This window comes from Pelecanus crispus, chromosome 13 (assembly GCF_030463565.1).
Source record: "Pelecanus crispus isolate bPelCri1 chromosome 13, bPelCri1.pri, whole genome shotgun sequence".
NCBI classification, from domain to species: Eukaryota; Metazoa; Chordata; class Aves; order Pelecaniformes; family Pelecanidae; genus Pelecanus; species Pelecanus crispus.
In genome coordinates, this window is record NC_134655.1 from 1279607 (window position 1) to 1295752 (window position 16146).

The 16146-nt window shown below is 51.0% G+C and overlaps 1 protein-coding gene across 1 annotated transcript; it reads left to right on the forward strand.

Annotated features, from left to right (window-relative positions):
- Window positions 1-3757: 3757 nt before the first annotated feature.
- On the forward strand, window positions 3758-15506 carry LOC104034912 (endothelin receptor type B). Its single transcript, XM_075720561.1, has 8 exons — window positions 3758-3807; window positions 8462-8989; window positions 10882-10994; window positions 11486-11690; window positions 12388-12537; window positions 13512-13645; window positions 14298-14406; window positions 15360-15506. Exons 2-8 carry the CDS (start codon window positions 8540-8542, stop codon window positions 15504-15506), a joined length of 1308 nt encoding a protein of 435 aa, XP_075576676.1. The 5' UTR covers window positions 3758-3807; window positions 8462-8539.
- The last annotated feature ends 640 nt before the right edge of the window (window positions 15507-16146 follow it).

Sequence of the window (16146 nt, forward strand, 5' to 3'; positions counted from 1 at the left end):
TTACCTAGTTTAAAGACTAAGATCCATATCAAGACCAGGACAAAGTTCCTCAGAGCCACAGAAAAGATTTACTTGCACATTCCACATTAATGAGGATTTTTTTGTCCATGCCTCCAAGGTGTCTTTGAAAAATTTCCTCTTACAGGATGGATAGGATCCCCACCTTCTGCTGTGAGGTGTTTTGTTGAGGTTCCAGCCAAGCCAGGAGTCCTCCTCGGTGTCTGGCGCACCAAAACTGAGCTGATTTGAGGAGTCTCTGCAGGGAGAGTTAAGGAATTAGGGCTGATTTTATGAACTCTCTGAATCTTGACATCTAACCCTTTAATCCTTCTGCTGACAAAGCAGGGAGCAGCCACCACACGCAGATGTTGCAGCCCAGCTGGATCTTCTCCCTGGAGAGCAACAAACTTGTCCCATGAATAAAGTGACAAACCAAACCTGGGTTATTACTGGTTTCTGCTCCTACCCTTACATGCTCCCATCACAGGAGTGTTTGCCAGGGTTATTTCTGGGTGCAGACAGGCACGTACCCCTGCACTGACCAACAGCTGAGCTCTGCTTGCCTCCCTGCTACTGGTGACACCAGTCTGGGTTTGTCCTCTCTGCTGTGCTGGTGGAAATACAATGCAAAACATGTTCTCTCGGACATGTTTGGCATTTTGAAACATTTGATCAAAACCAAGATTAAACTCACTGGAAAGAAGGAAACATGAACGAAAGACGGCACGGTCACATAAATCTCATTTCTTTAAAGAACAGACCAGAAATAACTTATCATAAACTCAGTCTGATCACTTGTAGTCTGGGAATTGCCAGGGTTTGAAAGCTTGGAATTGCCCCAGATGTTGGGCAAAGAAACCAGATGCTACTCCAGGATCTTAGGAAGACACAAAATCCCCAGGACAAAGGACACTTGGGCAGCGCTGGGAGAAGAAGAGCATGGCTTCCTAAGAGTTTTTAGCTGAGGGAGCAGCTGGGAGAGAAATTTATAGCCATGAGACACAGAAAAAGAGAAAGCCCATGATTCTGGAGGTAAGAGTGTAAAGTCTGAAGACATCTCAACAACAAAGGAAAATCAGAAGGAGAAATGTGTCCAGATGTTTTACCACTGCGAGTCAATCTATCCATTTCTTGCGTTACCTTTAGAAAAGAGCAGTCTTATAATTTCTTGCAAAATCCTCACTAAGAGTTCCAACAATTTGGTGTCATCAGAGCACTAAACGGTCAAAGATCCATGAAAACATATTTTAATATATAGTAACTGAAGACCAACAATGGCCAACAGGGCTGAAAACAGCTGGAGTCCAACCTACCATTTCCAATAGTGCGCAGCAGAAATATCTGTGCTCCAAACACAACAAATAAATCCCATAAAGATACTGTGTGGGCAACTGCTCAGCTCAGAGGCTTACAGGGATCAGAGTCAGACGCATTAGGGTCTAAACTCAGTGGCCTCGTGATTGACCAGGAGGAAAAATATTAACTGGGGCTGCAAAGGGGTCTGCAAACCCAGGATGGACATGGATCTCCTGAGTTACACCGCCTGATGTGCTGCTTCCCGGTGTGAACGTAGAGTTTGCAGCAAAGCACAGAGTTGTTGTTTGCCGTGGAAACATGTTCATCCATAAGTCTGTGAATATGTCTCCCCGTGTGCGGCTATGCAGCCAGCCCCAGTCTCCCCCAGCCTCAGGGTGATGACAGTCATTTGTTTGCCTCTGAGTTTTGATGAATCGAAATTACTTGTCACTTTTGTGTTTGTGGTTGTCATGTGGCACAAGCTTAAGCGGTCTGTAGTTGGTCAGGCCAAATGAGCCCATAGCACAGAAGTCTGTCTCCAGAAGTGGATCACAGCAGATTTGCTCAAAAATCCTTCTACAGGATAATCAAGGACATAGGAGCAGCTTTGCATGGCTTTGTTGGTTTTTGAACTTACTAGGTTATTATAAAAAATATATTTTTTAATAACTTACTGCATATGCTCCCAAGTTGAAAACTTTCAGTCAAGAGGTGAGAAAAAAGAAGAACAGAGTAGAAAGGAACAAACACTTTATCTGATATTTGCAATGCCAGGCATACTTAATTGGCAATTACATTTTGAAGACTGGTAAGCAAAAACATAGTAAGAAAAGAGATTAGACAAGATCATGGCTTGAAGATAAAAAAATACACAAATGATGTGATACAACTGAGAAAAGTTCAGAGATGGATACCAAGGGTGAGCAAGGCTGTGAGATGCCTTCCTACAAGAGATCTATGTTTTTCCTCCCCAGGGGCAGGACTTGGCTCTTCCCTCTGTTGAACTGCATGAGGTTCCTGTCAGCCCATTTCTCCAGCCTGTTCAGGTCCCCCTGGATGCCATCATGACCCTTTAGTGTGTCAGAGAAATATCATCTTGTTCCACTTGAGATGCCTTTGATTTGGGAAGGAGTCTGAACCTATTCTTTCTGTCCTTGTTTCAGGGCTAAAAGGGCAAAGGGACTCCTGCTCAAAGTGAAGTTGCCTTGACTTAGTATAATTGCACCATGCCAAATCATTTCTGAGCCATCAAGGATCCCAGAGCAAGGTGATTTGGCATTTTTTTAAATAAACAGCCTGCCACATACCAAATGAATCTCCCATTCCTGAGAACAGCCAGGTTCACAGCATGGTGAGGAAAGAAACTTTCCAAACAGATGAGCCAAGGAGGTTGGGAGAGACTTTGTCCACAGGCTGTGCAGCAGCACAAATTGTCTACAGGTTCCTATGGTTTGGAGAAAGACAGGAGTCTCGTGAAAGCACTGCTCGTGATCTTCTGTTCAAAGGCAGGTGGAGAGCAGAGTCTTTGCGCCAGGACCACGTCCAGAGGCTGGACTGGGTGCGTGGCTGATGGCGGAGGCTGGTGTGACCCTACGGCAGCACCGGCTGCTCAGCCATGAAGCGTTCTGCCCTGTGTCTTGAGCAGTCGCATGCTGCTTTTCAGGCAGTTCAGGATGCAGAGAAACTGCAGCAAAACAAAACCAGAGCTGGCACGTGAAAAGGCACCAGTGCAACTTCTTGTAGAGGGGAGCATGCTCTGAAAATGGTTCCCAGCCTGCTTTACCTAGACCAGGGCTTGGGGAGAGCGCGTTAGAGGGAAAAATTAGGCTTGTCCTTCCCCGGCACCTCAGTAAGGACTTATGCTCTGTCCTCTCTGCTAGAAGGGAAACCACAGGTCCCCTCTGCCTTGCTTGCAGTACTCATCTTGTTCCTGAATGTTTCCTCAGAAGCTGCAGGCAGAGCAGCTGGCTTTATGCACCTGGGGCAGAGAAGCCTTTGATGCCTCTTTTCCCCAAAGGTGGTCAGGGCTGCAGCTTCCTTCACCAAAGCACAGCCACGGGGCTGCTCCGAGCCCGTCACTACAACATGCCGAGCAGGCACGCTGCGCTGCGGTCAGCAGCCTTCCCTCAGCTCCCTCCCTCCCCCTCGAGCTTTATTTGTTTATTATTTTCATCTCCTTCACAGAGCTGTCCTGCGTTTCTCCTGCTTCACCCTCCTCCTACATCCCTGTCCCGCGCTTCGCCTATTGGTTGCAGGGGCTGCACTCAGGGGGAGCCCTGCGATTTTCTATATAACCAACCACTCCATTCAGAGAGACCTCAGCAAGTCACGAGAGGGAAGAAACGTTCCCCCGAGCACGAGCCCCCACACAAAAGCAAACTCCAGGATCTACAACTCCGCAGTTCTCCCAGGGCCTGCGGGACATGCCCAGCTGCCCGTGCGGTGGGAAGGAGCCGTGAGAGAGAAAGAAACTGATCCCAGGAGCACCCAAAGTTCGTGGTTACGAGGAAGGTAACTTAACTCCGATGAAACGCTTTGCTGTTCCATGCACTAATTTGCAACCAACATGATTTTCTGCTTCGGGGTGAGTTTTTGCATGTTTTTGAGATTCCCCCACCAGCCCCCACTCTGGGGGAGGCGTTGAAGGGACCATGGCGCCTGAGCAAGGTCTAACAAGTGGGCAGGGAGAGGGTGCACGAGACGAAATCCAGCACACCTCTGCGGGGAAGGTCCCCCTGCTTGCGGACTAGGTTGGGTTCAGGTCAGAGAAGCCGCTGGTGGTGTGGTGTTATCATCTGCCTTTCTCTCCCCTTTCCCCCACCCATGGCATTTTTGCTGCAAGAGGTGTTTATCCGCAGGAAAGGTCTGGTTTGCGTTTGGCAAGGTTAGTCTGGCAGGAGAGCGCAAGTGGAGCTGCTTTCGAAGGCAGCCTGCCCTGCTACAGGCAGGACAGCAGGCAGCGTGCCGTGGTGGGAGAGGCTGGCTTGAGATGAGGACAACACCTGGGATGTGGTCGGCTCTCCTGGGCTCCCAGGCAAGAGGAGCCCCGAGCCCCCCGGCCCACGCAATGCACCTTTCAGACAGGAGCAGGCGGTGCAGGGCTATGGCGATGGTCTTCAGTCTCATCTCCACTCTGGGAATCATTCTCTGATGTCCACGTCATGACTCCAGCGGTTTCAGCTGCGGTTTGGACTCAGCGCAGCGTAAAGGACATTTCCATTTTCGTGCGTTTAAGCTATTTGCTGGCAGAAGAGCCCCAGCTGAGCAGATGGGATGGGGATGGCCCCTTCGGGCACCAAGTCACTTCCCCAGATGATCAACAACATGAACAAAGCTCAGAGGATTTGGGGTCAAGCAATGCTGGCTTTGGCTTCACCTCTGCTGGGCACTGAACAAGCTTCTTGATGCTCCTGTGCCTCAGTTTCCCCCCCCCAAGTGAGAAAGGGTTATGCTTTCAAGCACTCTGAGATGTGAGAGGCAGTACGGAGGGCAAGAAGTAAATGGGCTGTTGAGCAGGAGAAAACAATGCTTCTCTTTTACTAAATTGCTGGATTTTAAGGCAAGACAAGGCAGAAGTGCTTTTTTTCTTCAGCGCTTTGCAGCTGCGCTGTGTAGGGGACGGGCAGGATCCAGTGAGCTGTGTCCTGTGATATGTATTCACGTGAGCTCTGCTGCCAAATACCCAGGGGCCGAACAGCCACACCAGGCTCTGTAGTCCTGCATCGGGGAGAGCAGACAGGAGCAGCCCGCTGCTGCAGGACACCAAATTCCAGGGATGCTCTGGTACCCCTCCATCAGCTGCTGACTCGAGGAGTCACCGCCTTTCCCCAAGCCCCCAGACAGCCCTGAGTGGCAGACGTTGGTCTGTGCCATCCAAAGCTGTTTCCTGTGAGCTGCCCAGACCCTCAGGGATCCCAGGTAGGAATTCCGAGCTGGGTCTGCCCTCTCCTATGAGCCCCAACCCTGTGGGCATGGTGGGGAGGAGAGGAGGGCATTGGTCAGGGCACCCACCCACCAGACAGCTGCCCTTGGTGTAGCTTGGGGCAGGACGGAGAGCTGAGGACCTCAGCAAGGGTGCAGGCCAAAGTCCCTGCGTCGAGTCAGAGCAGGGATTTGCATCCAGGTCTCCAACGAGTCAGGTTTGTGCTCCTTCAGGTTATTTATCCTTTCTCTCCCTCCCTTTCTTCCCCCCCTCCCCAACATATTGGGGTGCCCAGCACCTGAGCAGGAGTCACGGCTGAGAGCGACATCAAAACAGGTCAGAGCAAAGTCCACCCTGGCCAGCTGTCTCCAGGACAGCAGCTGGAGTAGATGCTTAGGTAAATATCAGGAAGAAGGTGGTATCGGAGAAGTTTCTCTGGTCACAGGGTCCCAGATTTGGCAATCAGCTGATAAGGGATGTGCTGAGACCAGGGAGGGTACCAGGACTTTCGTAGCCACGAAGGACCAAGATTGTTCCAGCGAGCAGGTGGGAACACTCCCCTCCACACACTGACTGGTGACAAATTTATGAATCCTCAGCTTTGACCAATGCATCTCCAAAGGGTTTTTGTGGAAGGAGGCTCCTCCTTGTCTAGGCCCCTTAATAGCCAACTATTCTGGCGCACAGCTTAGTCCCTTCCCATACTGTTTTATACCAGCTATCCGAGGTGACAAGCTGGCATCCCACCATCCCCTCCTTAGGAAATTAGCTCTGCCCGTGCAGGAGGAGCAGTACGGGCTGAGGGTTTCCCCCGTTTTCAGATCACACACACCTGGCTGTATCCCTCAGTGATGCGATACCTACGTACCTCCAAGAGCAGGGTGCTTACAGGTCAGATATGTTATTTCCCAACCACCGTATAGAGACTCTTCTCTAAATGCTCTTCAAGTCATTGGAAACTGCTCTTTTTTTTCAGCCAGAGGCAGGCAGATAACTTTGTAGTGCCTGTTCTGGCTCACACCAATGCAGCTTATCTGCAAGATAAGTTTGCAAACCTGTTTGAGTCTGCAAAGGTAAAAGGCACAGAGGACACACAACATTGCTAAGCACCAGGCATGAATATTTTAGCAGATAGAAGCATGCTTATAGTGAGCTGAAAAGAAAAGCGATGGGATCTTTAACTTTCCTGTGGTGAAACCATATCTAAGGTGCTGTTATAAGGATTCAAACTAGAAAAGAAACATCTGTAAAATGTGGTGGTTTTAACAGAACTGAAAACATAACTCTCTAGTTCATGAGGTCTAAACTGTGACTGAAGGGATTTGGTTATTTTATTGCCTATATTTGACATGTAACTGGGAATGAATTTTGGCTTCCTCCTAGCACTGTTTGTTTACAGTTTAAAGTAGTAAGGACCTGACCGAAGGACATAAGAGGGTCGGGAAGAACTAAGCCTGATTTAGATTTTCTGGCAAGAGCAGTAGAGTGAAACTGAGAAAAGGGTAGCTCTGGCTAGGCTGGTTTGTTGGGAAAGAGCCCAGCTTCATGCTGATCATGCTTGGAGTCTTCCAAACAACAGAAAGGCACAGACACTTCTGCAAAGCCTGGCCTGAGCCCCTGACACATGAGGAATGCACAGCTGTATCTAGAGAAGCTACGGTTGTACCTAGCGGTCCTCATGGTTGGCTTGGCCCTGCCTTTCCAGAGTGGGAACAGCATGGTCCCCCCAATATGCATTGCTGGTCCTGCCGTCCCCCCGGTCCTGGGCAGAGGGAACCGTGCTGCAACCCAGGAATGCCCTGGCTGAACAGTCCTGGGGAGCAGATCCCAGGGGTACAGCTGGTTTGGGCTCAGATCCCAACTCTGCCGAATGGAGTCAGAGTGGAGACTGAAGTCCCATCTCTGATCCCAGGCAGGCACCCCGATCCCTGCCTAACTGGCTCCCCTGGAGCAGAGCACATCCCAGGGAAGCAAGGAGAGGCTCCTGCTTCTGTCTAAGCACAACATTCTTTCTTCCCTTCAAAGCTGTAAAGTTTCATAGTTTGAGAAACATGTCCTTCACCCACTCTAACCAGGAGAGCCAAGATCCGTCCCTGTCTGTGGCACAGGCAGTGCTGGGGCACAGGCTGACAGGGTGCTGACACCTTCCACGCCCTCTGTGGGCTCGCTTCCCAGAGGTGGTCATATCTGGATCATCCAGAAGCCCCTTCCACAAATTCACATCATGCCAGGGCAGTGCTACAGCCATCCTCAGCTTCCTCATGTGGTTGTGGAGCAGCAGCGTGGCTAGCCCAGCCTGAAAGCATCGTCTGAGATTTGCAAAGCAGAATCCTCTCTGGTGATATTTAATCGTAGTGCTCGAGCCTCGGTGAGCTTGAGAGACCTTTTACTGTGCTCAGCAGTCAAAACTGCAAACAGCACAGGGAGATTTATATCCCCGAGTACCAGATCGAATGGGCACAGTGGATTTGGAAAGGAAGTGGTTCAATTAACTACGATAAGGATGGGGAAGAAGGGGCTGTTCTACTTGCACATAAATTGGAATAAGATGTCAGGTATCAATACAGCATTTCTGGAAAAACCCTTGTAGTATTTTCCCATCATGGTTCCCAGCAAGACTGTGCTGAGCCTTTTCACTCTGCACTGAAAGATGGCGTACGGCGGCCCATGGGAGCTGCTGAGGAGTGGGATGTTAGTGCTGCCCCAGTTTTTGCAAGGCATGAACTGGAAGAAAAGGTCCACTGCTTCTGTGGACCCCAAGATGGGGTTTGCAGAATCACCCAGATGTGCAGGCATCGCCAGGGCAGGTGCCCCAAAACTGCTACTTCAAACAGTCAGAAACTAAATGAGAAGTGTGGGGTGGGCATAAAAGGCTGTGCTGGGCAGAAAAGTCAGATTTGCTGGGTGAGCAGCACTGCCAACCTCGGAAGGTGCAACAGCTGATTCAACACACCTACTTGAGAAGAGGCAGGTGCCCTCGTTTGCTGAAATACTGTGTAAGAGGCGTAAGAGACTGCTTGTTTTCCTTTTAGTTTGTGTTTCTGAACAGGCATGTTTAATTTTAGCAGCAAAGACTCCCACCCACAGGAGTCAGCTGCTTTAACCAGGTGGGATCTAATCTGGCATTATTTCTGATCACTGTGATGGTGGGCTTTCTCCAGCAATTGCTTTCATTCAGTCTCATCTTGTTGCTCCTTCCTCTGCTAACCAGTTCCTCTCCTTTGCCCCTTTCTCCATCTGCAGATCCAACCAAGACCCAAGCAAGGACGTCCCACGAGCACTGCGAGGACTTCTGCACCCAGCTTTGCCATTTGGTCCTCAATGGCAAGAATCTCTGCTCCCACTGCTCTGGCCATTTTCCTGACTTGCCTCTTCTCCAGGGCACAGGGCCAGACCCCAAGGGCTTTCCAGGAGAGCACCATCCCCTTTGAGGTGCTTAGCCAGGAGCAGGCTTACAGTCTGGTCCAGCCAAGCCTGTTCCAGGATGCCAAGCTGTTGAACCACTCGGAGAGCCTGCCCAGGAGCACCAGCTCTGAGCCACCCCTGCTGCCCGTGTGCGTGAAGCCTGCAGATATCAGACACATCTTCAAGTACATCAACACCATCGTGTCCTGCACCATCTTCATAGTTGGTATCATCGGGAACTCCACGCTCCTGAGGATCATTTACAAGAACAAGTGCATGAGGAATGGGCCAAATGTCCTCATTGCTAGCTTGGCGCTGGGAGACCTTCTCTACATCCTCATTGCTCTGCCCATCAACGTATATAAGGTAGGCTCCGTGCGGCACGAGCGCTGCGGCAGCCTCGTGATTGCAGGGATGGTGTCTGCTCCCACCTGCCTCGGTGCCCTGGGGAATACCTCTCCTCTGCTCTTCATTGCAGGCTCCAGTTTTGCAAGGGAGAGGGGGCGGGTGTTTCTGCTCTTGAAAGGATGAGAAAAACATAAACAGACAGAAAGCCCAGAGTACGTTCCTGGGAAAGCAGAGGTGTTCTCGGCTACAGCTGTGTTATGCATACACACACACGAGCACACAACCTTCCAGATCTTTTAAATCTCATCTAAAATCACAAGAAAAGAATCGCTTGCAGTCTCCTGACATTACAACCTGATGTTTATTTCAGCTGAGCAAAAATTATTGTTCTTGTGGACTGGGGATGCTTCTCCCAGCCCAGTTCAGCTAATCAGCCTCAAGCAAATATCTTTTTCATTCTAGCTAAACGTGAAGACTCATCCAGGAGAAAGGAGGAGGGCTGTATTATAAAACAGGGGCTTCTTTCAGAGACACTGAACCAAGGGGCATGTGGGACCAGACGGAGGCTGTAGAATGTCCTCACTGAGGAAAGCTGGCAGATAAACCGGTCACAGGCTCAATACCCAGCTCTGCGTCCTGGTCAGGCGTCAACTGGGGTTGCACTGAGCTTTGTGCAGAGTTCATGGCTTAGACCAAAGACCTCATCTACAGGACACCTCCTGTTAACACAAGCTGCTGGCTTGGAGACACACTTGGCTGTCTCTCGGAGCTGCAACTAGCACAGCTTGCAGCCAACACAAAGAAAAGTCAAGATATTTTGTCCAGGCTAAGGGCAACATCTTGCATTGCTGTTGCCTGCCTTGTAACAGGAAAACTGGGTCAAATCTCCAGGGTCAGGACTCCCTGCTCTGGCCACATCTACACTGACATTTCCTGACTGATGTTCAGGATTTCCCTAGGCCACCTGAGCAGCCCCTCTCCCTTCTGCATCTCTCCCTTCCAGCCACCTCCTGGAGGAGAAATTGTTGCTTGTTTGAGAAGCCCAAACCGACTATGAGCAACCTGGTCCTAAGAGTAGCCCAGTTCCCTCATGGTGTGTCTCCCTCATGACACAGTAACATTTGAGATGGGTGGACTACCCAGGTTTGCAGACCAAAGGAAAGGGTAGGGTTGGTCAGTTGTCTTCACCTGATACCCTGATTTCCACGAGAGCTTCTGGATCGATTTGTCTTGCTGCTGAGGCCAAACTAAAGAGCTTGCACAGGGGAGCGGCTCTGAGTAGGGGCAACCTTAGGATGGGTAATGCTTAGGTGTCATGGGCATATAAGGGTTGTGAACCCAGGCTCACTCTCATCCTCATGAGTCAGTGGCCTGGATTCCTCCTGCCTTCAGGGCATCTTGTCCCCATCGATACCCTCTGCTTGCCCCAGCTGAGCTTGGGGCCACAGAATATGTGTTCTATAAGGAATCTAAGTGTGGTAAGAGGGTCAGAGTACGGTAAGGACTTAAGACTACATGGCTTTGAAAGCCACCTGAAAGAAGCTGTCCTTGCTGGATTTTGGCTGTTTCAGAGAATGACACCCATTTTCCTTCTGAAAGCAACCCAAAGCCCATTGTGGCTTTTAGGATTCAGATCCATTCAAACCCACCCAGGGTCTGGAGTCAGTACCTGGTGTCTGGACCATCCTTCCATCAACTCATTTCACAACAAGCCCTTGGGGAAATGAATGGTTCCCAGTACAACACAAAATACTGCTGAGCACACACCGCGTAATCCCAGTGGAGGTAACCTCAGAGTGCTTTCAGATGCTCTTTGTGGGCTTCTCGCACCTTGTGGGTAACCACCTGCTACACGGGAAGCCGGACACGCTTTCCCGAAGCAGCTCGTTAACCCTGCGGTTCTTCCCCAGCTCTTGGCAAAGGACTGGCCCTTTGGCGTGCAGGTGTGCAAGCTGGTCCCCTTCATCCAGAAGGCCTCAGTGGGCATCACAGTCCTCAGCCTTTGTGCTCTCAGCATCGACAGGTAAGAAACAACTTCCACAGCTGCACTGCCCAGCCTGACCCATATTTGACTGTAGCATGTCCCTTCATTGTAACCAAAAGGCAGACTGCAGGGTGGCTTGGTCCCAGGTCAAATTCAGAGATGGGGACTGGGTGCTGTCATGTAGAGTTGAAATCCAACAGGAGGTGACTCTGGTGACAGAGTTTAAATCCTGCTGGGAAAGGTTGAGGGGAGGATCATGATGTGCTGGAACAACTGCTGGGGTGGTGGGGAAGGGTGGCACCTCCTCAAGGGCAAGTAGACCTTGGTCAAGGATAGCTACCACCACATTCATCCATTGAGCCCCTGTTTCTGGTCTCTCCCATTCCACTGAAGGGGAAGGTTCAGGGGTGGAGGAGGAAGGCATAAGGGAAAGGGCCTTTGGAGACAACTCTAATCTGCACCTTCTCGGCCCCTTCCTGATGGTTGCTTTTCTCCAATCTGCTCCTGTTGCGTTCTCACACGTTGGGCAGGTACCGAGCAGTGGCATCCTGGAGTCGGATCCAGGGGATTGGAATCCCCATGTGGAAGGCAGTGGAGGTGGTGCTGATCTGGGTAGTGGCCATTGTGCTTGCAGTCCCCGAAGCGATAGCCTTTGACATGGTGGAGCTCAGCTACTGGGAACAGCACCTGTGGGTGTGCATGCTTGCCTCCGAACAGAAATCCAGCTTCATGATGGTATGTACTCTGTCCCACTCCAGCTGCAGTACGAGGGAGAGAGAGACACAGGCAACCAGGGCATCGTCCTTCCTTGGTTAGAGCATTAGATGCTTCTGTAGATGCCTTCTCCTAGACATCGGGGTGAACACAGGGAGAGCAGTATCAGACAAAGCACAGAAGACCCAGCATTGTAGTGACATGGGGCAGACTTGCTTTGAATGTGGGGCCAGAAAACAGGCAGCTGGTCTTTAAGCTGTGTCGTGTCTTCACCATCCACATCAGAAGGTCATGACGTATCTCGGGAAGCTTCAGAACATGCTATGCTGTCCCAGCAGGCCAAAAAGGGTCTTTGCAGTCTGGATGGGTAACTTTTATCACAGGGTCAGCTAAGTGTGAGCAAGGGAATGAAGACCCTTACAAAGCATCAGAACTTATCCCACTGTGTCTGCCAAATAAGCTCCTTGCAACTGTTTCTTGTGCAGGAGTGCTAGATTGGGCTGGCAGCCAGATGTAAACCAGCCTTTCCTTCTTAGGTTAAATATGCACCAGCCTTGGGGGAAGATAATCCCATGTGCCCTTAGCACAGGAGCTGTTATACTTCCACACAGCAGAAGTGTCTGGTAGGGGCCGGGATCGGTGTCAGGGACCGGGTCAATTCATGCCCCAATTCCCCCCGCTTTCCCCAGTTTCCAGTTGCTCTTTCTTTTGCATGCAGTTCTACCGTGATGTGAAGGACTGGTGGCTTTTTGGCTTCTATTTCTGCCTCCCCTTGCTGTGCACTGGCATCTTCTACACCCTCATGTCATGCGAGATGTTGAGCAAGAGAAATGGCATGAGAATTGCTCTGAATGACCACATGAAACGGGTAAGAAAACCAGGAGGGCAGAAGCTCCGATATTTCCCAAACTAGGAGGGAGCACTGTCGAAGGGGAGGACACCCACCTGTCCCTGTAAAGGACATGTATGAGCTGACATGGCCTCGCAGTGGTCAACAGATATTGGTACATTGATGCAGATGCACAGATTAAACCAGGGAGATGGGCCTTCAGCTCTACAATCTCCAGTCTTAGGGAAAACCCAAACCACCAGCCTTTTGGCCATGGACCAGCTTGATATTCAATTTCTTGTGGTCATTTATCTCTGGCTGTGCTGTGCCAGCCCAGATCACACCAAACTGGACCAAATGCTGAATGTACCATATCACAGACAAGGCGTGCAGGGAAGAGAATCATAGAATTGTTTAGGTTGGAAAAGACCTTCAAGATCAAGTCCAACCATTAACCTAACACTGCCAAGTCCACCACTAAACCAGTTAAGGGGAGAGTAGTAATTAATTTCATGTGATTCTATGTTTCCTGGCTTGGTGACTGGATTATTTTTAATGAAAGTAAAAACTAGGAATCATTAAGGTTGGAAAAGATCTCTAAGATCATCAGTCCAACCATCAACCCAACACCACCATGCCTACTAAACCATGTTCCAAAGTGCCACGTCTACCGGTTTTTTGAGCACAAAAAGTAGTAGAATAGTTTACTGTCCCCTCCCACACTTTGCAGAATGATCCCTTGAGGCAGACCAGCTGGCTGTCACGATAATATAGTGTGAAGGGTGGATGGATGAGGCCCCCATGTCCCAGGGAGTATCACCCCAGCAAAGTCACCGGGAGCAATGGTGGGAGGGGGCGTGAAGGAGGCTGGTCCATACTGTGCTGCTGGTCATCAGGTTACAGAAATTACTTGAAGGGCCCATACTCAGCATGGGGAGATGGTGCTTTGCTCCACCTGCTCTCCAGTGCTCAGCCAGACCATCCCTTCTCTCCTGCCCACCTTCTCTTTGCAGCGCCGGGAGGTGGCCAAGACTGTGTTCTGCCTCGTGGTGATCTTTGCACTCTGCTGGCTGCCGCTCCACCTCAGCCGCATCCTCAAAAAGACTATCTATGACCAGACAGACCCCAACAGATGTGAACTGCTCAGGTAGGGGCATCAGCAGGAGGGGTCCATGCTGGGAGGTCCTGAGGGCACGGGCAGAGGCTCTGCTGGGCTCATCGCAGGCTGGTGGAGTTGCCTTCCAAACACCTTGTTTCAACAGCTCCTTTCGAGATGGCATTGCTCTCCTGACAGGCACAGAGAAAGGGAGTGGGGGACCATAAGAACAAAAGAAATTAAATTTTGCAGTGTCTCTATAAAGCTATGGGTTAAAGAGGTCTCCTGGGCAGAGAAGCATTCCCTGCAGGGCTAAAGGGACGGCATCACCTCTGAGGGCTCTGCACACTTTCTGCCACTTGGCAGGTGCCTGTCTTCCCCTCTCCTCTCTACCCATCACACCAAAATCCAGTTCAGGCCAGACACTGCTACTGTGCTTGAGTTTGAGAACATGATATTCACCAGGGGAAATCAGATCTCATGCTTTTGGTTTCCTTGGGAAATGCTCCTGGCAGGAAAAAGTGTTGGGCAATTGCCCAACTGCAGGAGGGACTGTTTTGTGCTCAACTCTACCGGTCACTGGCCCTCCATGGAAGCAGGTTGCTGGGACAGGCAGCTCGCAGGCAGTTTGGAAGCCCTCCCTCAGTTCTCCACTCAGTGAGCTTCCAACACCTCCACCCTCTTCTCTCCCCTCCCGCCTCAGTTTCCTCCTAGTGATGGATTACTTCGGGATCAACATGGCCTCCCTCAACTCCTGCATCAACCCTGTGGCTCTCTACTTCGTTAGCCGGAAATTCAAGAACTGCTTCCAGGTAGGGTTGACCCCTCCAGAGCTCCTGGCTATGGTGACCGCTCCCAGACACTGGTCCCAGGGGCACAAGCTCCCATGGACCAGGCACGGTGCAGGCAGAAGCACCCCCATTGCAGTGGACTGTGTGCTTATGAGATGAGGGGAAAGGTAAAGAGTGGTTTGGCAAACAAACCCAGCAAGCAGTGGTGGAGACGGGTCTGGACCTCGCAGCTCCTGGCTCCCAGACAAGTGTCCCATCAGGGACACGCCAGGACTGCCAGCAGACCGCAAGAGTCCCCTATTTGCTCATACACTGATCATATTTCTCCTTCCAATTTTCCCCCCTGCTAGGTGCCTCTCTTCCCAGCTTTGAGTACACTAGAGCTCGCTGCCCTGCTACGGGGAGGCTTTTGCCAGTGCAGGACCTAGGGCAAGCCAAAAAAGTCCTTGTCGTTTGGGATCAGAAGCATCCCCGCAAACCATCACACCAGGGACTGGGGCTGCTTTAAACTTGGAGCCCAAGTTATTCGGAGATAATTTTCAGGAGTAGTGGAGCCCTGAGAAAGGGATGGGATGGGATGAGATGGGATGGGATGGGATGAGATGGGATGGGATGGGATGGGATGGGATGGGATGGGATGGGATGGGATGGGATGGGATGGGATGGGAATCACTTCCCAGCTGCTGTGGCAAAAAAGCATTACCCGTATTTTCTGCCCCCCAAGGGCAAGAAAACACAACTGCAGAAGGTACCCAAGATTTTGGTAACTTCATTTGCAATCCACGCCAGCCCTATCTTGGAAAACCTGCTCCCGGCAGATCCGCAGGACAGCAAGGCTCAGAAACACAGGCTGTGTTCCTCAGCCTGGCACTGCACGGGTTGCCTTGCCAACATCAGTAAGGGAATATTTCCTCCTCTTTTACCCTGTAACCCACACTTGCAACCTCTCTCTCCACCCTCTTGTCTCCTCGCAGTCCTGCCTGTGCTGCTGGTGCCAGAGACCGGCTCTGAGCATCACGCCGACCGACGAGAAGGGCTCTGTTGGGAAGTGGAAAGCCAACGGGCAGGAGCTTGGGCTGGACCGGAGCAGCTCCCGCTTGAGTAACAAGTACAGCTCTTAGCCAAGCCGTGCCACCCGTGGGGCCGAGAGGAGAAGGCACTGTGCCAAGGCGGCAGGACCCCTCCATTTCTCTCGCACGGCCGTTTCCTGGCTGGGCCTGAATCGTTTTTGCCTTCGTGTCGTAACCCACCTGGAAGGAGCTGCAGCATTTCACGGACGCCTGGGACTAGCTCTGAACACAGCCTCTGAACCACGCTGATCCATCCTCTGGTCCGGAGGAGGGGGAAGGGGATTCAGATCCTTCTAGGATTTTTCATTTCCTTGCAGGAAAACCAAGTGATTTACGGCCATTTGTCTCATGTGGAAACGTGGGGTGGGGAGATTTGTGTGAAAAGGGAAGGAAGGTTGAGATGTGGTCGCTTTGAGATGGATGTGGGATGAGGAGGAGAGGGAGAGGACCACGAGTGACAATTGCCAGCTGAAAAAGCCAAAGAAAAGCTTTGATAACATCCCTTATCATCTCCCTCTGTTGCTGGGACACTTTGTCCCTGGGCAGAGAGCCAGGATAAGATCCAGGCACCATGTACATCTGGTGGACCATCAATGGCCTGAAATATCCTCTTGTTCATGGGAGGGAGAGATGAGCAGTAACTTGGCTTTTTTTTATGTGACCAACCTGACCTGGGGAGCCCTAAGAGCCC

What these genes read in the sequence shown, in the direction of transcription:
- LOC104034912 (XM_075720561.1), top strand. Translation starts at nt 8,540, where the DNA reads ATGGCAAGAATCTCTGCTCCCACTGCTCTGGCCATTTTCCTGACTTGC. An exon ending in TGTGCTCTCAGCATCGACAG is followed by an intron (nt 10,995 to 11,485) that starts GTAAGAAACAAC and finishes CACGTTGGGCAG; the next exon opens with GTACCGAGCAGTGGCATCCT. An exon ending in AATTCAAGAACTGCTTCCAG is followed by an intron (nt 14,407 to 15,359) that starts GTAGGGTTGACC and finishes GTCTCCTCGCAG; the next exon opens with TCCTGCCTGTGCTGCTGGTG.